At 49.1% G+C, this 21,927-nt stretch overlaps 1 protein-coding gene across 1 annotated transcript in view; it reads right to left on the bottom strand.

The window, feature by feature from the left end:
* The window catches only part of LOC130123768 (PH domain leucine-rich repeat-containing protein phosphatase 1-like), a 73,308-nt gene extending 51,665 nt beyond the window's left edge, over positions 1-21,643 (bottom strand). Inside the window, 1 exon segment of the mRNA XM_056293059.1 lies at positions 19,835-21,643. Coding sequence (XP_056149034.1) covers positions 19,835-21,470 — 1,636 coding nt within the window. The 5' untranslated portion in view covers positions 21,471-21,643.
* Positions 21,644-21,927: the final 284 nt, after the last annotated feature.

Below are 21,927 nucleotides of genomic sequence, written 5' to 3' on the forward strand. Positions count from 1 at the left end.
GCACGCTTCGAGGCGGTTTCCGAAAAACTGGATTTCCGGCAGCCCCCTGCAGTTGTGTGGAGGTGCCGGTCGTCTAGGGATCCCCCCTTGCCATCGGAACCATCTCCTCTATAATCAAGTCATGTGGCGTTGGGAGAAGCGCACCCCCCATGCCACTTTAAAAACCATCTCTGCGCAGGTATCTTCTGCTATCTGAGTCCTCAAAGGACCCACAAATAGAAGAAGATGGTCATCATCGGGCACGATGGACAACCAGCAAGCAAGTGTGTGTGTGTGTGTGTGTGTGTGTGTGTGTGTGTGTGTGTGTGTGTGTGTGTGTGTGTGTGTCAGGTATCAGGTGAGACTATCTCACCTGATACCTTGACTAAGCTCATGTCAGCTTCTAAACCAACTACTTGCCTACTTGACCCTTTACCAGCAAAACTTTTTAAAGACCTCTGGCCTTTCCTGGGACCTACAATGCTAGAAATTGTTAATTTATCACTTAACTACTGCCAGTGTTCCCAGCAGTTTTAAGACAGTTGCGGTCAGAGGAGCCCCGGTGGCTCATCTGGTAAAGCACATACCACATAAAGGCTGAGTCCTTCCTGCAGCAACCTGGGTTACAATCTGGCCTGGGCCCTTTGCTGCATGTCATCTCCTCTCTCTCTCTCCTGCCTTTCCCGTCTCTCTCTTGGCTATCGCTATCGAATAAAGGTGGAAAATGCCAATAAAAAAAACAGTTGCGGTCAAACCTCTACTAAAGAAACCACACCTCAATCCAAGGTCTCTTAATAATTATCGACCACTCTCTAATCTTCCATTCTGTTCTAAAGTACTAGAGAGCAATTGTGTAGCTACAACTTTCCACCCATATAGACGAAAACTATCTTTATGGACCTTTTCAATCAGCTTTCAGGGACTGTCACTGCAATGAAACTGCTCTTACCATAGTGGTGAATTATCTTTTACTAGCTATGGACTATAATTCCACTGCTGTGCTCCTACTACTGGACCTCAGCACAGCCTTTGATATCGCTGTATAATATTAGACAAAATAAACAGTCATTTTGGTGTCTCTGGCTTAGCTCTCTCTTGGCTTAAGTCCTACTTATCTGGAAGAACACGTTGTGTCTGCTAAAATAATATTACACTGAAATTCGCTGACGTGAAATATGGCATACCTCAGGGCTCGGTTCTTGGCCCTCTACTTTTCTCTCTTAATATTTCACCTCTTGGCCAAATTATACGCAGTTATGGAATAAATTTCCATTACCATGTGGATGATACTCAGCTGTATGTGCCAATAAGGGCTGATGATTGTACTCAAATGACTAATTTAGAGACCTGCTTGGCTGCTATGAAAAATTGGACGTCACTAGATTTCCTGCTTTTAAATTCAGATAAAACTGAGACGCTGGCCCTGCTAGACACAGACACCAATTTGATCAAGTAACAAAAACAATCGACAACTCTTTGGTTACCCAAAGTGTAGCAGCATAAAATCTTGGTGTTATGCTTGATCCCAGAAATCACCAAGACTGCCTCTTTTCACTTACATAACATAGCTAAAATTTGGTCTTTCCTGTCCATGGCTGATGCAGACTCTAATACATGCATTTGTTTCATACAGACTTGATTACTGTAATGTTCTGTTTTCAGTTTTGCCAAACGCTAGTACTAAATGTCTTCAGATGGTTCAAAATGCTGCAACTTGAATCCTAACTAAAACAAAAAAAAATTGACCATATTGCACCATTTCTTGCCTCCTGTCATCGGTTTCCTATCCATGTTAGATCACATTTCAAGGCGCTTCTGCTGACATAAAATCCTGTCAGATAATAGTCTGTTGAGTCCTTTCAATCCAAACTTAAAACTCGTCTTCTTACCTTAGCCTACAATTAGTTGCCTTTGAATTGAGTACTTCATGACCTGTGCTGCACGGCGGGCCAGTTTCTTTCTCAATGAATTAACCAAGCACTTTTCTGCCAACAAAATTATAGAGTATAGATTATTGACTGTTGGAAACTGTTCTCTTCTCTCACATCTTTTCTCTCTCTGAATGATGTCTTCTCCTTTCTCTTCTCCTGGGTATGTGAATAGTGTGATTTAAGTTTCCCCTGTGTGCACGCGTACTCTGTCCTCCTCCCAGGTCTCCATGGTGATGGGGATCGCCACTGGGACACTGCTTGAAATCTTCATCACATTTTTTTCACAGAGTTTATAAATCCATATCCTGTTTCAGCGTTATATCCTTCTCTCACTCCAATGTGTGAACGATGTTTGTTTTTTTTCTTGTCTCTTCTCCCGCGTATGTGAATGGTGTGATGCGAGTCTCCCCCGTGTGCATGTGTCGTCTGTCCTTCTGTCAGGTCTACACGGTGGTCACGTGGCTCAGGTCCCAGGCTGTTCCGGTGGCATCTGGACTCTGCTTGGCATCCTCTTCATCGTCACATGCTTATTATCATATTCTTCATGCATCCAGATACTCCATTATAATTCTGTTATCCTCTTTCAATGTTGTATTGTGTAAATTGCGTATACACAACAGCCATTTGCGCGTCTGTCCGTCTTGGGAGAAAGTTCCCCCCTCTGTTGTTCTCCCTGTTAAAGGTTTTTTTTAGGGAGTTGTTCCTTATCTGATGTGAGGATCTAAGGTCAGGATTTTGTGTTGCTGCAAAGCCCACTGAGGCAAATTTGTAATAATGGGCTATACAAATAAAATGGACTTGACTTGACCCTCCGTATTCTGCCACTCAGCAGCGGTTAATGGTGTGCGTACAACAGCTGCCCGTCTCTACAGAGCCTATAAAAAGTAGAGTGGCTCAAACTACAGTTGCTCGCACTGTATGAAAGAGATGGGGTGAGGGTCGTTGTCGTTTTAAGCGCCCCAAACCCCAACACTGCATATTGAGGTTTTAAGCTTACCTCAGGGACGTTCGTCTCCCCCTGGGGAGCACAGCGTTGTGAGGGGGGTGAAATGTGAGTGCTGGTAAGGATGGGAGGTCTAGCGATGACGGCAGCAGGCTGACAACACCTCCCTCTGATATGGAGGCCAAAGAGGAGAAATGAGAGCGCTAATTGGCAAGACACCTTGCAAAAGGTTAGAGCTGACGGCACGTACGCGGGAGTGCGCACGTGCCTACCTGCAGGCATGCACGCACGTGTTATTTAGTGTAAATCGGTGATTAATTGCCTTGCAGTGACTCCTGCCGGTTTGTCGCCCTAGAGGTTTCCCCGTTCATTTGTACCGATGCATTAATAATGTCTGTCACTGAAACAGAGCCGGGCCATTTCCGTTCGGAGCCTGCCGGTCTGGGGGCCCTCACTCTCTTTTTCTCGCTGCTATTCACTTTTGTTGTCCTCCTCACAGAAATTGGGTTGCACTCATAGTCAAGATGTGCTCTTCCGTTTACATCTACATTTCGGGGCATTTAGCTGCCGCAGTTATCCGGAGCCGTCCTTATCCAGTGAGTGAGTTTTGGATGCACTATATAAAGACGTATAGATGCTGCAGGCCTTAAAAATATGACTTTGCCATGATGGCAAAGAAAAAAAATTTTTTTTTTTAAAAACTTATTGATTTATCTGTTTAAAAAATGTCTTAATTAAACAGACACATTTTTCCCATGATGTAATTTTCTCTCAAAACCCACTAGACACCCCCCACCAGCACCAGTCTCTCACTGAGAAGGAAACAGCCGAGCTGCGTCAGAGCAGAGCCGTGGGTCGGTGTACCTGTAACATGTAATACTGACGTAATGGGGACAAGGAAGTTTGCCGTCACAACGTTTCAGCGTCTATAGTCGAGTGCATCGAGCAAATCTCCTCCCGCCGGACTGTTTTCACTTTATTTTGCTGCTGCAACGGTTCCTGGGCCTGCTGTCGGCCTCTACATACTGAGGTGATCAGGCTTATGTCGATTTCCGTCACTGACATCCCTTCACTGCCTCGATGCTGCACTGATGAACAATATAGAGGGTCGTTATTCAACGTTTGGGAAATCCTGCTCTAAGCGGTGGGCAGGGTCTAAAACTAGATGTCCGATTAGCGATGACAAATGAATAAGACAAGTTCTTTAACTGTTTCTCCATATTGAGTTCTGTAGGCCGCGTTCACATCTAAGTCATTTAGTGCGGTTTAAACGAACTCTGGTTCGTTTGGACTGGTGTGAATGAAGTCATTAAGAGCCCTGACGACACCAGGCCGACGGTCAGCTGTCGGCCAAGGTCGGGCCGTCGATGAGCGTCTGTGACCCTAGTTTTTGCGGTGTGTCCTGCGCCGTTGGCACTAGTCGGACCCCGGTCGGCAGCGTTTCAGCCGATTCGGCACATTGAATCGGCTGAGCCCAGCGGTGAGAGAGATCACTCTGATTGGCGGGTCAGCTTAGCAAGCCAGTGCAGAACGTACATACTAGTGGGCCGTCAGCTGTAGTCTTTGCGGTGTGTTCAAGTGCTACTTTTTGGCCCGGACGGCAGGCTTCATCGCCGCTAGTCAGTTTGGTGCGTCTCGGCCCTAAAAGTCCGGTGTGGACCAAACAACTGCATGAATAGGCGGGTCTTGTTTCGCTTCGAAACGAACTGAGGTGTGGTTTATTTGTGGCGTGGGTGCTGCTGGTGCTAAACTGCAGAGATGAAACAAATACGGAAAAGGCAAGGCGAATTTATTTGTATAGCACCTCTCGGCAACAAGGCGATACAAAAAGTGCTTTACATACAACATAAAGGCAAAGAAAGATTCAATTAAAAAGAAAAGAAAAGATGTAAATACAACTAAAATACAGAAAAAGCGAGCTAAGAGATTAAACGGGAGAGTGAAAGTTGTAGTGCAGCGTAACGTAAGTTTCAAAAACACCAGATTTGATTTAACAAAAGGCAGCGGCGAACAGAGAAACCCCTCAGCCTGGATCTGACAGAACAGAGCTGCAGCAGACCTGCAGCTTTCTGGGGGTTTGCTCCAGATATGTGCTGCATAAGAACTGAAAGCTGCCGCTCCGTGTTTACTTTTGAATTTGGGGACAAAAAGAAGCCCCGTCCCAGACGATCTTGAAAGATCTGGATGGTTCATAACGTAGCTGCAGCAGGTTATCAGCAATGTATTTTGGCCCCAAACCAATTACTCATTCACTCATCTAAGTGACCCCTCCGGTCTAAACCGGCTGCAGGTATCCCCGCCCTTATGAACAATACAGCTGGATAACGACCCAAACCAACGATCAATTTCACATGCCAATATGGGCGTGACCATTAACTAGAGTTTCAATGGCCATGTGTACTATTCACTGAGGATTTGGGAATGTTCACAATCACAGCATTGTAAGATGGAAACAGCTGTACACTTAGCACCCCCCCCCCTCGGTTCAGGGATGGTCACTCCCTCTTCACATAGATGGCCTCTTTGACTCCCCGCTCAAACCAGCGCTCCTCCCTATCAAAGATGTGCACATCCTCGTCCTTACAGTCAGTTTAGACTGAAGAGGTCACTTAGATGAGTCATAAAACATATCTGTCAATAAATGTTGTGTGCAGATGAACTGATTCAACCTCCTTTGATTTTCTTACCTGGATTACGGAGCATGCATCAAGGCGACCAAGACCAGTATTTTAATATCAATTCTTTGACAGACAGGAGGCCAGTGTTAAGACCTCAGAACTGGAGGGATGTGATCCCAACTTTTTTTGGTCTTAGTAAGGACTTCAGGAGCAGCCTTCTGAATCAGCTGCAGCTCTCTCATCGATTTTTGTTTAGGGAGAACCGTAAAGACACTGTTTTAGTAGTCAGGTCGATTGACGATAAATGCACGGACAAGCGTTTCCGAGTCTTGCTGAGACATACATCCTTTAAATCTCCTTCGAGTGATAGTAGGCTGACTTTGTAATGATCTTAATGTGAAATTCAGGTTCGAGTCCATGACTACACCGAGACTTCTGGCTCCGTTTGTGGTTTTTAACATTGACAACTGTAGCTTGGCGCTGACTTTTGATTGTTCTTCCTCGGCTTCAAAGACCATTACTTCAGTTTTAGCTTTGTTTAGCTGAAGAAAAGTCTGAGGGGTCCAATCGTTCATTTGTTCAATGCATTTACTCAGCTCTCGTGTGGGATTTTAGTCTCCCGGTGACAGTTATGTAAATGTGTCGATAGAGTGATCCTCCCACGCACTAGGTCCGCCTGGCGAAACTCCTTGCTGTCAGGTGAGAAGAAGCGGCTGGCGACTCCACATGTATCAGAGGAGGCATGTGGTAGTCTGCAGCCCTCCCCGGATCGGTAGAAGGGTTGGAGCAGCAACGGGATTAGAAGAGTGGGGTAATTGGACGGGTACAATTGGGGGCAAAAAGGGGGGGGGGGGTGGAATTGGTCCAGTATTGAGCGAGAATGCTTCAGCCGGCAGCCGCGAAACGGGCTGCAACGTAATCCGCCAAGGTAAGTGTGCCCATCAAAGTACATCCACTAAGTTTTTGTTTTTGCCACTGACCGGCTCAGACAGTTATTATAAGTGTCTGACAACATTATGGGAAGGTTTCCTACACAGATAGACCCCTTTCTTTACATTTCGCTTCTTCCAGTCTCTGTTGTAATGCCCCTTTATTGCCGCTACCATTGGTGTGTGGGGCGCGGTTTTGGATGTTTGGAAAGAGATAATACCACAACCTTCCACCGTACACACATTTTGTGGAGGTGTGGCAGGAAACCACCAGATGACGGTGTCATCACTGCAAACAGCAATGGCCTCCCAGGGTCCGATGGCTATGCGGACGGAGAGAAGAACTTCAACATTTTTAATCTAAATAAGCATGCGGTCATCCTCTGAGTGTCTTTTACATGAACACTTACAAGACGGGGAAACTGTGCCATACCTTTCTAATCAGACTGCTTTCATTTTTCACTGCCTATTGTTCAACCGAAAGTTCGGTTCACTGGAAAGAGAAAGCCATGACGGGTTTTGTTTATGGCAATAACACTGCAATCAGGTTATTTCTCAGCGCGCCCTCGCCGCGTGCACGTACATGAGTACGTTGACATTTTATGCATCAAGTTATACAGCCTCCAGAAAAAAAAAAGTCTTCATACCTTGAAATGGCTGTTGTCCCCCCTTTGAATATCATTTCAAACGACAGTTTAGTGTCAAGGAGAGCATCCCTCTGGTATGCGTTAAATTATTTAGGCTCCCAAAAGTCGACTCTTATTCTGAAAAGAATATTAGTATCACATCATTTAAATCATTTCACCTTAAAATTGTGTATGAGAGAAACGTGGCGGCATTACGGAGGTCAGGTCAGTTCAATGTAAGTGCAGGACTTGCGTGCTCCAAGACTTTTTGTTTTTTTGGATTTTTCCCCCTTCTTCTCCCCAGCTGTACCCGTCCAATTACCCTACTCTTCCGAGCCGTCCCGGTCGCTGCTCCACCCCCTCTGCCGATCCGGGGAGGGCTGCAGACCACCACATGCCTCCTCCCATACATGCGGAGTCGCCAGTCGCTTCTTTTCACCTGACATTGAGGAGTTTTTGGGGGGAATAGCGTGACCCTCCCACACGCTACATCCCCCCAGGTGAAACTCCTCACTGTCAGGTGAAAAGAAGCAGCTGGCGACTCCACATGTATGGGAGGAGGCATGTGGTAGTCTGTAGCCCTCCCCGGATCAGCAGAGGGGGTGGAGCAGCGACCGGGACGGCCCGGAAGAGTAGGCAAAGTACAATCGGGGAGAAAAATGGGGGAGGGGGGGGTGTCCAGCATTATACAAGCACATGTGCCACTAATAGTCACACTAGAACACGCGACTTGGGACTTCATTCAGGATATGTAGCCCACATCGGACAACTACAGACACTGCCTGCAAATCAAGGCCCGGTTATCACATACCTTTTAGGGTAACGTGGATCATTTGACATGCTAGCAGGTTAGCTCTATTATTCCCAACTGGTTTTTTTATTCATTCATTTGGAGGCTGCAAGCGATGGCATTGAATCAAAATGTGTTTAGCCATTTCTCCTCTGCTGAAAGCAGACAGACGAGCAGTCGTTTCAGCCAAAGCGCCGAGACGTCTGCTTATCTGTCAAATATAGACAATCCCTGGCTGAAGGAGGTGGCAGCGGTCGACAGGAAAATTGAAGACATATCGCTCAACCCTAAAGCGCGACAATTGTGAATGGGCTAATAATCACGTTCCCTGTTTGAAGTTAAACTATTCTTCCACCCCGTGGAGTATAAAACTACAACATAGTAGGCTAATTTGATTTAGGATCTGTAATCAGTGGGAAGCATTTGCCTCTGGCTAGTTGAGCAGGAGGTCGCCACGAAAGACAACCGCTATGGAGTCAGTTGTTCTGTTATCCCATAAAAGGACGGCATTTATACGGCTCGGAGAGTAATCAGACCCCAGATCTGCTAAAGCTACCCTCAGTCCAGCTCGGTGCAGAGAAAATGGACAGAGGGAGGGAGAGAGGGAGGTTCTCACATGAGGAGAGAGAGGGATGGGGGGGGGGGGGTGGTGCGGAGTGAGAGTTAAAGGGCCGCGATCACTTCGGTGGACTGGAGGAGCGAATGAATGAGATTCTGATGGTGCTGCACATTTCTCCAGCTCCACATGGCCGCTTTCTCCCTTTCTTCTGGTTTCACCCTTTTCTTTTGTTTCAAATTTAACGAGGGCTGGAACAGTGGAGGGCGGCAGCGGGCATCCGGGGTGTTTTGGCTCAGCTCCGTGTCACATGCGGGGGCCATGTGAACACAGTGGCACAGACGAGAGAGAGCGAGAGACGGCGAGAGCGAGAGAGAGAGAGAGCAAAGAGAGAGTGAGAGAGAGCGAGAGACAGCGAGAGAGAGACAGCGAGACGAGAGAGAGCGAGAGACGGCGAGAGCGAGAAAGAGAGAGAGCAAAGAGAGAGTGAGAGAGAGCGAGAGACAGCGAGACGAGAGAGAGCGAGAGACGGCGAGAGCGAGAAAGAGAGAGAGCAAAGAGAGAGTGAGAGAGAGCGAGAGACAGCGAGAGAGAGAGAGCGAGAGACGGCGAGAGCGAGAAAGAGAGAGAGCAAAGAGAGAGTGAGAGAGAGCGAGAGACGGCGAGAGCGAGAAAGAGAGAGAGCAAAGAGAGAGTGAGAGAGAGCGAGAGACAGCGAGAGAGAGAGAGCGAGAGACGGCGAGAGCGAGAAAGAGAGAGAGCAAAGAGAGAGTGAGAGAGAGCGAGAGAACTAAAGAGGGGAAGTATTTAACCCAGAGGGACTGAGAGGCAGTGAGAGCTTGAATAGCATCGCGTGTTAGTAGGGTGAAACAATAGCAGAATGACTGATTTACTGGGGTAACATCACAGGCCAAGACGAGAACTTGAAAGAGGAAACATCAGGCGATGACCATGAGCGAGAAGCTCCAAGACCAGCATATGACAGTTCTTCTTCTCCCACAGTCTTGATAGTTACTGAAGTGTGCAGCTTAAAACTATTAGGCTACTACACTAATGGCTGAGATACACGTGCAGAGGGATGCTCCTTAGATCACGGCCTTTCTGCTGAGGGCTTATGGCAACTGCCCTGATGGCTCCTGGCGGTCCTAAAAATGGGCTTTTGTAACTTTAAGGTGATGTCCTATAAAATGGCATCAGCAAAAAACAAAGGTTTGGAATTTTGGCCATTACCTTTGGGGGAAATGATGATTCACAATACATCCCATCACAGCCATTAAGTTCCTGTGAAATAACCACATAGTGTTGCGGAGCCGAGTGTGCAAAGCTGTTCCTCTAAAAATCCATGGGCTCGCAACCGCAGCCTTCCACTTGTTTTTATAGCCCCTCTTCCAAATGACACATTGACTGTTGAGGAAGTAGCAGCCTTGTGCCACTATATCTGTTCAAACTTAACTTCAGAACTGGGTCATTTGATATCAACAACTCTGTCCCTGTCCATTAGTGCAGAGTCCATAAAAACAAGCTTAAGCCCCATCCCGATCACACCAACAGAGATTTAGCAACCACTATAATAGGGGCTGGGCATCGAAAACCGGTTCCACGTCAGAACCGGTTCCAAAACTCCAATGGAAGCATTATGCAATTTTAATTTCGGTTCCGCTTATCGGTTCCTAAACAAAGTTCACTCGTGCTAGTTTCAGTTTCAGGTGGCACGGTAGCGCAGTGGCTAGCGCAGTCGCCTCACAGCGAGAAGGTCCTGGGTTCAAGCCCCGGGGTAGTCCAACCTTGGGGGTCGTCCCCGGTCACCCTCTGTGTGGAGTTTGCATGTTCTCTGCGTGGGTTTCCTCCGGGGGCTCCGGTTTCCTCCCACAGTCCAAAGACATGTAGGTCAGGTGACTCGGCCGTACTAAATTGTCCCTGGGTGTGTGTGTTTGTGTGTGTGTGTGTGTGTGTGTTTGTGTGTGTGTGTGTGTCGGCCCTCTGATGGCCTGGCGGCCTGTCCAGGGTGTCACCCCACCTGCCGCCCAATGACTGCTGGGATAGGCTCCAGCATCCCCGCAACTTTGATAATGATATACAATATATTATTAGCAAATTAATTAAAATCCATAAACTATATGAAACCAATTGTGAATATGACTTGTATAAAAGTTTTTTTTTTTTTTTAAATCTGTGAAATAAGCATGTGACCTGTTTTGACCCTGCCCCTCAAAGAATCGGAATTGAGAAGCATTGAGAACCTGAATCAATAAGCAGAATCGGAATAGGAATGATTAGAATCCAAGATCCCCAACCCTACTTAATGATAACTTTCTGGGCGTCCGGGTAGCATAGCGGTCTATTCCGTTGCCTACCAGCATGGGGATCTTCGGTTCGAATCCCCGTGTTACCTCCGGCTTGGTCGGGCGTCCCTACAGACACAATTGGCCGTGTCTGCGGGTGGGAAGCTGGATGTGGGTATGTGTCCTGGCCGCTGCACTAGCGCCTCCTCTGGTCAGTCGGGGCGTCTGTTCGAGGGGGAGGGGGAGGGGAACTGGGTGGAATAGCGTGATCCTCCCCCGCGCTACGTCCCCCTGGTGAAACTCCTCTCTGTCAGGTGAAAAGAAGCGGCTGGCGACTCCACATGTATGGGAGGAGGCACGTGGTGGTCTGCAGCCCTCCCCGGATCAGCAGAGGGGGGTGGAGCAGCGACCGGGACGTCTCAGAAGAGGGGGGTGATTGGTCAAGTACAATTGAGGAGAAAAGGGGGGGGGGCAACAAATTATAATAATAACTTTCTGAGTCATTACTAAGCAAAATGCTTACTCCATCTGGCTCTGTGTTTCTACAGTGCAACACGATGCCGCTGTAGAAACGCAATCTCCGAAACACAACTTCCGACAAAGGCCATCCAACGGATCTATTCACACTTCCTGAAAGTGTTAAGGGGCAGAAATCCACAACACAGCCAGTAATGACCTCTCCGAGGACTCGGGCTGGGCAAAGCCAATCGGCTGAAGCATTCCGGGGCCTCACATGTGGGAATTGACACAGTTCTGTCCCGTAGCATTGTCACAAGCGAGCGGGCAGCGTGGTCCCTAATAAGAGCTCGGGCCCGCTTTAATGCCGAGGGTTGCAGATGTTGTCTCGCATTAGACTGTGCCATTGCTGATCAAAGCTGGGGAGAGCGAGCCCCTGCTGGCCTACTTCTAATCCCCCCTTGCTGCATGTGGTGAAGGCAGGGTCTGGGGCTCCGTTCAGGGAGGGTCAGCCTAAGCCCTGGACCTGACCAAGAAGGGCCCCCCCTTCGCTTCCTTGCTCTCTGACACCTCCCACCGCAAAACCTCCAAGACCTCTCGGGAAGCATTCGGCAAGGGCAGTTTGACAGACAGCTGAGAAGGCAGGCCACGTCCCGTGGGGTATAAAACGCTCTCCTCCTCCTCCCCGGCCCCCCGTTTCGACGACTCGGAGCAAGCCGGCAGGCGGACGGCGATGACACGTCCGCGCGACATCTTGCAGCCTAGATTTCAGCCGCTTACTACAAAGCACCGGTGGCTTTAATTGCACAGCCTTCCGTCTCTCGCCCCTTTCCTCCCAGCTGAGAAACGCGACAAAACATTCCCGCTCTCCTAATTCCTTTTCGCTGAGGTCCTCAGGCTAGCACGCGAGACAGCGAGAGCGGGAAAGTGAGCCACGGCGGCGGCTCGTTGATGTGTTGAGGCCTACACATCGGTTCTGCGGGAGAAGGTAACCACGGAGAAAAGAGGAGACGGGCAACGAGCCGCCGTCTTCTTTTTTCCCCCCCCTCTCTTACTTCCCTTTCTAAGACAATCGCAAGAATGACCGATGATCCTTGGGGCAGGGATGGAGAGAAAATACGGCAGCGAGGCGAAGATAAAGAGATATGGGGGGATAGATGAAAACTGTCAGGTGGTGTGAGGGAGATGTGTGGAAGGGCAGAAAGGGGGTGAGGGAGGGCGAACAGATCAACAGAGAGGATGTGCAGAGGAAAAAGGGAGGGAGGGAGGGAGGGAGGGAGAGAGTGAGGGATGTCAGCCAAGAGGGGATTTACATCAGAAAGAAAGCAGGCTTGTTCCCCCTTGTTTTAACTGCAGAAAGATGACTATCGCCCTCCGTCAGCCGCTCCACGACTGCAAACACAAACCTGGGCATCCTCGGACACAGGCCTACATGAGTCAGCATGGGACTATGATGGAGCAAGGCCACGGTTAAAGGGAGACCACCTCTACACCCGCCCTCTCCTCCTCTCCCCGGCACTCACATACCAATCTCTCTATCTTATATAACACCATACTTCTCCTACGAAGAGGCGCCGAGAACATAAATATTCTTTAATTACCCCCTTGTGAAAGAGAGACCTTTTGTACGTATGCGCACTCACACTCGCGTGCGCACACACACACACACACACACACACACACTATGGATTTGAGCTCTGGAACGTGTGAAATCTGATTACACAATTACATAATGACTCAGCAATAGGCCATTTTTAGAAGGACTACGAGCTGACAGGAGAAGACATGGATGGGAGCTAGGATCAGGCAGCCCGGTGCTTCGCTTTCCCGAAGTTCTCAGTCCGAGTAAGAACGAAGGATAAAGATCAGCCCGTGTTTCAAAAATAAATAAATAATACTAATAATAATAATAATAACAACAGCGAAACCCACATCCAGGAAGACGGTTAACCTTTTAGCTGACAAAAAGAACACCAAAACCCCAGAAGGGCGGCTCTCTTTCGTCGCCAAAGACGGGAGGTGAGAGACGGCGTCTAAAAGGAGGTGTAAAACAATGCAGTGTAGTAAAGAGACGGGCCAGAATGAGTTCACCGTTTAACGGCTGCCACAGAGCCTGCTTCCGAAAGCCGGGAGCGTCATTAAGCCTTTAAACCTTTCCGTGTTCTTAAGTCATGACATCAGCTGACAGTGCCTCCACGATGAGAGCCGGGGGAGTGGAAAGGTAGGGTATTCAGCATCCGAATCGGAGACGCTTGGTTTGTCGTTTCATTTCACGCACTTGCGCACATAAAATGAAACGAAACATCGTTTCCTCCGGCCCACAGCAGCGCAGCACAAAGACAAAAACGCATATCCAAAAACTACAAGAACTACAAGAACACATATATCCAAACTAACACATATATCCAAACTAACACATATACCCACACTAACACATATATCCAAACCAACACATATACCCAAACTAACACATATATCCAAACTAACACATATATCCAAACTAACACATATACCCACACTAACACATATATCCAAACTAACACATATATCCAAACTAACACATATATCCAAACTAACACATATATCCAAACTAACACATATATCCAAACTAACACACGTATCCAAACTAACACATGTATCCACACTAACACATATATCCACACTAACACATATATCCAACCTACCACATATATCCAAACTAACACATATATCCAAACTAACACATATATCCAAAGTAACACATATATCCAAACTAACACATATATCTAAACTAACACATATATCCAAATTAACACATATACCCAAACTAACACATATACCCAAACTAACACATATACCCAAACTAACACATATACCCAAACTAACACATATATCCAAACTAACACATATATCCAAACTAACACATATATCCAAACTAACACACATATCCACACTAACACATATACCCAAACTAACACATATATCCAAACTAACACATATATCCAAACTAACACATATATCCAAACTAACACACATATCCACACTAACACATATATCCAAACTAAACAACAACAAAAAACAATCACTGTCCAGGAGAACGAACACCAGCCAGGATGACTGTCGGAACTGCTGGTCTGCATGGGCTAGCAGTTAGCTTAGCCTGCCCCGCTTCCGTGTCCTGCCAGACCGCCCTCAGAACAGGGGGACAGGGACGGGGGGTTGGATGGACGGGGCGGCGCGGGCATAACATATATAATGTGCCTTACACTATACACACGTATGTATAAAATAAGGGACGATTCCTTATTTTAAGGAACGGTGGGCAACCCTAGTGTTAACGGAACTGCTGGTCTACACGGGCTAGCAGTTAGCTTAGCCTGCCCCGCTTCTGCATCCTGTCAGACCACCCTCGGTGTTTCCTCTTCGGGCACAGCTCCAGGCAGGGCCGTGGTCCGTGGGCCCACAGGACGCAGCAGACCAAGCTCCCCCAGCCGGTCCAGCGCCAGCCCTCCCAGCCATCAAACGAAGACAAACTTAGACGCAGACGTGGACAAAGCAACTGCATGGCCGGTGCTGGCTGAGGCCGTCGCAAACATGAATTTGCGCCGCCATCTTCCCACATCGGTACTGGGTGAGGCCGCTGCAAATGTGAATTTGCGCCGCCATCTCCCCACCATCTCATACTGAACTGAGTTCTCAACGCTATAGAGCATACACTGCACTGGAATGTTCTTCAGACATTTTTCAAGAACCTGACACACATGCATGCGTAACTAACTTGAATGTGACTAAAATACGAACAGAATATTAATGGTGATGCAAATAGCAGAGGGGTGTAGGCTACTTCCATCTGCTCCTTCCTGTCCACCATCCCATTTGCATTTGATGTGCTTTCATGCTTTTTCATGAAAAACTGATTCGCTTTTACCATTGATTCTACTAGTCAAGCCTAACTTTTTTCAAGCACGCACGTATTAGTCACTTATCACATGCAAATGGGGTGATTCATTTCTATTTAACACCTCCGCTTTCACCGTTTTTGTATGAGTGATCTGTCCCGTCATGCAGATCTCATGCCAAGTGCACCTCACAAGTACATGCTGGAAACACGTCAATAATCCGAGAGGCACGCCGTGGTGAAGTTATCAACCACACTGACACTCCTGCAGAGTGCTATCTATGAATTGGAGTGGAACTGAAATTACAACTATATTCTTCAGGCAAGAAGCAAGGAGGTCCTGGGTTCAAACCCCGGGGTAGTCCAACCCTGGGGGGTCGTCCCAGTTCGTCCTCTGTGTGGAGTTTGCATGTTCTCCCCGTGTCTGCGTGGGTTTCCTCCGGGTGCTCCGGTTTCCTCCCACAGCCCAAAGACATGTAGGTCAGGTGACTCGGCCGTACTAAAATGTCCCTAGGTGTGAATGTGTCGGCTCTGTGATGGACTGACGGCCTGTCCAGGGTGTCTCCCCGCCCGCCGCCCAATGACTGCTGGGATAGGCTCCAGCATCCCGCAACCCTAAGTATGTTAAGCGGCTTGAATGAGTGGATGGATGGATATTATTCAGGCCAGCATATGCTGTGATCATTCATTTTAGTCAAACAGTTGTCCAAATCTATTCACTAGTTTGCTTTACAAGAATGGATTCTATTTTAAATGAACATCCTAACTTCCACAGTGTTGATTCCACAAAAGCAGTGGCTATAATGAAGTGCTTCCTAGCTTGAGTGAGTGGTTGTAAAACTAAGGAGTAGGCAAATGAAACTAAATAATTTAGTGTTGTGCTCGGGTTTGATAAAGCACTCTGGATCCTCAGTCTCTATGGGAGCCCTGTGCCCATGTGTACAACAGGGTTTAGTATGCCGTTTCCTCCAAGCGTGCACATGTACACATACTCGCACACACACAGACAAACACACACAGCCTTCTGCATCAGGAGTTCGAAGTGGGAAATACAGTAGGAGTCAGTGGGAGGAATCGCTTGTCGAGATTCTCCCGTCTGCTATAGAAGATTCTAGAGCCACAGCAGTTTTTCATCAATATGGTCGTGCGTGGACGGCCAGAGATTAGGGGTGGGACGACTCACAAATATCACGGTTCGAGACGTCTCACGGTTTCGATTCAATACGACACAGTGGACACCTCGGTAAGCAAGAGACAAGACGCCATTGCAGTTCTCTATTTTTCATTTAAGAATTGGCCCCAACATTTTGGCCCTGTGACGGCCCGGCGGCCTGTCCAGGGTGGCTCCCCGCCTGCCGCCCGGTGACTGCTGGGATAGGCTCCAGCATCCCCACCACCCTGGCAGCAGGATAAGCGGTTTGGATAATGGATGGATGGATTTTTGCATTATCAAGGCACGTATTCAAACGTAATGCAAGTGCAAAGGGTTCTAACAACATTTTGTGCCATCTTTTCTTGTTGCGTAACACAACCGCTTCGCTTTAAGACTTTATAAACTACTAGAACGACCAAGGCGGTCATTTTGACCCTTTTGGATTTTCAAAGTTTAATAACTTTGTGGGAAAAGATACAGACCTGCCGCTCCCTAAACGCGCCTGAAATTACACATGTTTGCATTAAAATGAGTTTTAGATCAATTGCACAAATAAAGTTGAAAGATCCACCTAAAACCACCATGAGCGGTCAAAATTCCCGGCTGCCTCCTGAATTCACTACGGTATTCAAATCGTTAAAATGTTAATTTTGGTGTCAGTCGTTTCCTAACAGACATACAAACATGTGCAATGCATTAATATCTCAACCGGGTGTTTATCTTGCTAGAATACAGAGTTTAAAAACCGGCGGTCATTTTGACTGCCTATGGTCGTTTTAGGGAGGCGTGAAACCCCGGCCGTTCTAGCGTTAATGACACACGATCTCGCGAAATGGGGAGCGTCTCGAACCGTGAAGACCGTATCCAACGATTCGGAATTCGATCCAGATCGTCCCGCCCCTATGATCTATTAGCAGTACTTCCTCCTGGACGGGCACTTCTGTCACAGCTGTGACAGTGCCGAGAGGTGAAGCTGAGGCCTTCAGAGCCCTGCTGACTTTCATTCAGGCTAAGGTGTATAAGGCTTTTCTAACTACAGAATTAGCCGATGACTGAATATACTGATTTCAGTGGGTAGATTATTTTTTTCTTTAACTCTGCCTCCCTGTAGTCCGTAGCAAGAATCCAGGTTTTGTGCTGGCCAGGCATTATAAGTGGCTCCTGTGTGGGCAGCTCTGAAAGGATCACTCGTCAACCTGCCAAAGACGACAGCAGGTCTTTGATCTGGGCGGCCTGCTGGAAGTGTGTGTGTGTGTGTGTCTGTGTGTGTGTGTGTGCGGCAGGGCAATAATTTCTCTCATCTGGCTGCTACAGAGTGTATGCACTCAAAGCATGACCCTTCAAACTCAAACTGGCCTCTCTGCATTGTCCAGTGGGTTCGGTAAAAAATGATTCAGGGCTATTCTGCAATCTAGTAGCCCCGATCTCTTCTTCCTGCTGCCCCCCCCCCGTTAGGCTGATCTTGGGACATTTAGGCTCCGACGGTACCAACTTTTTCCCCTCAATATTTCAATATCAGCCGCCTACTTCGCTTTACATGAAATTCACAAGAAAGTATCGACCTCAAACCTACTGAGGCGTTGAGTTTGAAGTGAGGCATAACACGGTACACATCCTGCAGCACAAATCTCTTCCGACGCCATATACATGCACAAATAGTGTGTCTCAGAAGTCTGCAGCGGTGGGCAGCTGTGCCTTTGTGCTAGCCCGCCAGTCAGCTGCGTCTGGGCCCCGTCTCACAGCTCGGGATGATCATTCCAAGTAGCCTGACACGAGGCAGCATGGTCTCCCCCCCTGTAAACCCTGTCCTGCAACCCCCCCTCATACTTCCTCCTGAGCAGACGTGCCTGACATTCTAGAAGAGCCAGCGTACATTCCTCTCATGCCTTCATCGCAAGAGGAGAGAGGCGGGAGAGTGGGTGGGGAAGGACGCAAGGGCATCAAGCACTGTTTTTACTCTCCGGTGTGTGTGTGTGTGTGTGTGTGTGTGTTGTTCTCAAACTGGGTGAGGGAGAATGAGGCCTTCTGTGTAGACGGGGAGTTGTCGAGTGGTGATGGCTGTCGGTGGTGGGGGGGGGGGGGGTACGGCAGAGAGCTCAGGTGACTAGAGTTAAGCTGTCTCACATGGGACCTGGAGGCGTGACCATCAGCAGAGCATCAGCTTCTGTAACTCGCCTTCAACTGCTGCTGCTGCTGCTGCTGCTGCTGCTGCTGCTGCTGCAGCTCAGCTGACTGCACTGCACAAGCTCACGCTGGGATACAGGCCTGTTGCACACACACACACACACACACACACACACACGTTCAGCATGCTGATCGAGGCCATAATACATCTAATATTTAATCTAGTAGCTCAATCTAGTGGTCTCTCAAACGAGCAAGTCATTCAACAGCACAACAGGTCGAAAAGCGCAGGTGACCGAGCAGGTCGAGGGGACGGGGTGTAGCGGTTTTCAGCTTGACCCTGGGTGACCCGTTAAGAGGAACTCTAAGGGATTGGAAAGGGAGAGCTCTCTCTCTCTCTCTCTCTCTCTCTCTCTCTCTCTCTCTCTCTCTCTGAGCACGTCTCACAGACAAGAGTGGCAGTTTTACCAGTCGCGTCTCCCCGCGTCCACCCATCCACCCTCTGAAATGGCACCATTTCACATCCCTAGGGCAGCGGCAGCGACGAGAGCAACAGCGGTGGAGGCAGTGGCGTGGCAAATAAGAGAGCTTCCTGAGCTCTGGGGGGGGGGGGCGGGGGGGGTGTGCACGCAAACCCCTGCTTGGCAGGCAGTTAGTCAATGTGACAGTAGTTACGCTGGACGCCAAGAGGACAGGCTCTGTGCAGCATCTCAATGACTAGAATTCACTGAGTCCACAGAGCAGGGGTTTATGGTCCCCCCCCTCCCCTCCCCTCCCCCCCATCCCCCAGGCATCCCTCTCTCTCACCCTTCCTCTCTATCCGCCCACACAGGCATTCAGCCTTTTCATTAGGATGATAATGGGCCAAAAGCCGGAACAGGGCCTATGTCTGAGCGCCATAAGTTGTGGCAATGGCTTTGTAGGGATGTCATGCGTGTCCATGGGAGCAGAGCATGCCGCCAGGGTCCAACAAAGATGGCCGAGGCAGGGTGTTAAAAAAATAAATAAACACACACGTTGGCTGCGTTTCTACTTATGCTTAATTTACCTGTGACATGACAACCCATCATTATGAGGTATGAGCCTTGGCTACTACCCGCATGTCACGCCTTGCCAGCGCTTACAGGTGTATCAGCAGCAATCCTCTGCTCTGTGTCTGTATTGCGACATTCCCCGGACAACACAAGAGCGTATGAACCGGTTCCTTTCACTCCGTATGACACATTGAAGTACGGCAGTTTAGACTTTGATTTTATGCTCCAATCCTGCAACTCAGAAGGGTAGATCTGTGCCAAGATTAATCTGAGAATCTCATCATGCACTCCTGCAAAGCTACCCAACCACTGTCCAAACTGGGCAGTAAAAGCATGCGCTAAACTACCCTGTTATTCCAAGTATGCATTATACAACTGCAGGAATGCAAGAGTCTGCATTGGTTATACAGAGAAAGGTTAGCCCCAAGTCATAAGAAATACAACTTGGGGCAGGTTTACGGTCCAAAAATAAGGAACGGTGGTTTACAATAGCACAACTTCAACATGCCTTAAGACGAGCATAAACTTTTATTTACCTGCATAAAAACGCAACAGGGAGCCAATTTCTGTATTCATCCCTTCCTCTTGAACTCGCCACGGATTCTTAAATCCAAGCTTAAAGAGAAAGTCACTCTGGATCTGGAGAGGCCTCTCGTCCGGCCGAAGCCTCCTGACAGCTTCGCCATGCAGCTGGACGTAAAGCATGGGGCTGGAGTCACACGTATCTCCATTCTGGTCTGCAGGGGACTCTGATTTTAAGACACTTAGGCAATTGTTGGGGTCTTGGATATCAGGTGTATTACCTGTAGAACAGGCTCTCGACAAAGAGCTTGCACTACTGCTCTGTGGCAGGCTGCCCAGACTGTGAGGCTTGAGTCTGCTGTCCGGCCCCGAGTTGTTTGTCATGTCATTCATATGTCCGCTAGTGTGGTGCTCATAGCTCGCAGAGGCATTGGAGATGCCGTTCAAATGGTGCTGGGGGATTGGATCGCCGCTCGTGCTTGGCATGGGACCGTCAAGCTCCAGCTCGTCTGAGGAGCTGCCGTAAGTGTCGAGGCCTTCAGTGGCACTGTCAAACGTGGGGCTGAGGATGGAGGCCTCTGTGCCCAGGATCATGTCATCGCTGAGGGAATCTCGGTGCTCACTGAGCTGTGCCCCGGAGCTGAGGTCGTCGAACGCGCTGCTCTCCACATCCGAGCCCGAGTTTAGCCCATAGCTGTCAACGCAATTCCTCTGCTCCGAGTCCTCGTCGTTGGGGGTGTCCACGTTCGAATTAGAGTTAAAATCTGACAATGAACAAATCACGTGATCTTGCGAGTCCGGGGAGAAACGTTTTGCATCCATTTCCTGTTGCTTCTGTCTGTCGTCTGCATTATTCATGAGCAGCAGTCTCAACCTGTCACTTGGCTGACCCGACAGGCCGTCCCTGAATTCTGTGGAGTCCAGTGAGCTCAAATGGTTGCACTGGATAGTTCCATCTTCGTTGACTTTGCATTGGCTCTCACTGAATTCACAACCGACTTTGCAGTTGCCATTTTGGTCCGTGCCAGGGCTGTCTTTGCAAAATATGCGCAAAACCGAGGCCGACTTGCTGCAGAGTTTACTCAGACGGAGCGCCACCTCGCCGGCTGTGGTGTCCATCGTGCAGAGCACCGGCCTCGGATACGAGGGCGTGAGTCTGTCGTGGACGTGTACGGAGCCCCGGTGCAGGTCAGCCCGCACCCACTCTCTGTCCGAGGGCTGCAGTTGCATGTTCTGCCGGTGCCTCAGCAGCGTTTTCCGGTCCAAACTCCGCGTGTGCGAGGCCACGGAGGACAGGGCCGAGTTCATCTTTACAGCGGAGGGGGCAGCGGTTGCAGCCGCGGCGGAGAGGTTCCTCTTCAGCCGCCGCCGCCGCAGCAGCAGCGAGTTGGAGTTGCCGGGGAAGCTCCGGCCGTGAGACGACGCGGCGCCGACACTCTTGCTCGAGGCAGTCGAGCCCCCGGTCGAGGCGGAGGCGGCGGCGGCGGCGAGGCTATTCCCGTCGCCAGCGTCCGGACGACAGGCTACCAGATGTCCGGCGCCATCAGCCGCCGGGGTCTGCTGGGCGGCGGACAGTCCGCCGGGCTTCTCCAACTTGCTCGGGCTGTCGTCCGACACGCCATCCTCGGTGACAGCCTGCGCACTTTCCATTTCTTTCGCCTCCTTTTTTTAAATTTTTTTTGTTTTTTTTTTGTTTTTTTTTTGCAAATGAGAAGTAGCCTACACTAACTAAGGGTGCGCACTTCGTTTAACGCCCGACATCTACATTTAGAAGCCCAAGTTACGTGCACGACACAGTCAATGTCCGCCGACTGGGCGGTATCGTCCCCTTATCCCGCTAGTCATTCACGTCTCGTCCTCGTATCCCTGTCGGAATCTCCCTCTCCGTTCCGGTTAACATGTTAGCGGCGAGGCTGGCTTGTGAGAGGCTGGACGCATATCGGGAGAGAGGCGGGCGGGCGGGGGGGGGGTGGGTCAGGGCGGAGATACGACTGCGCGCCTCATTTAGACCAAAACACCATGGCGGAATATGAAATGAACGTCAGCCGACCTCTTACGCAAATGCCGACTTATATATATTCATTAGGCGCGACAAGATGGGGAGGGG

Source organism: Lampris incognitus, chromosome 14, assembly GCF_029633865.1.
Source record: "Lampris incognitus isolate fLamInc1 chromosome 14, fLamInc1.hap2, whole genome shotgun sequence".
In the NCBI taxonomy this organism is placed as follows: domain Eukaryota; kingdom Metazoa; phylum Chordata; class Actinopteri; order Lampriformes; family Lampridae; genus Lampris; species Lampris incognitus.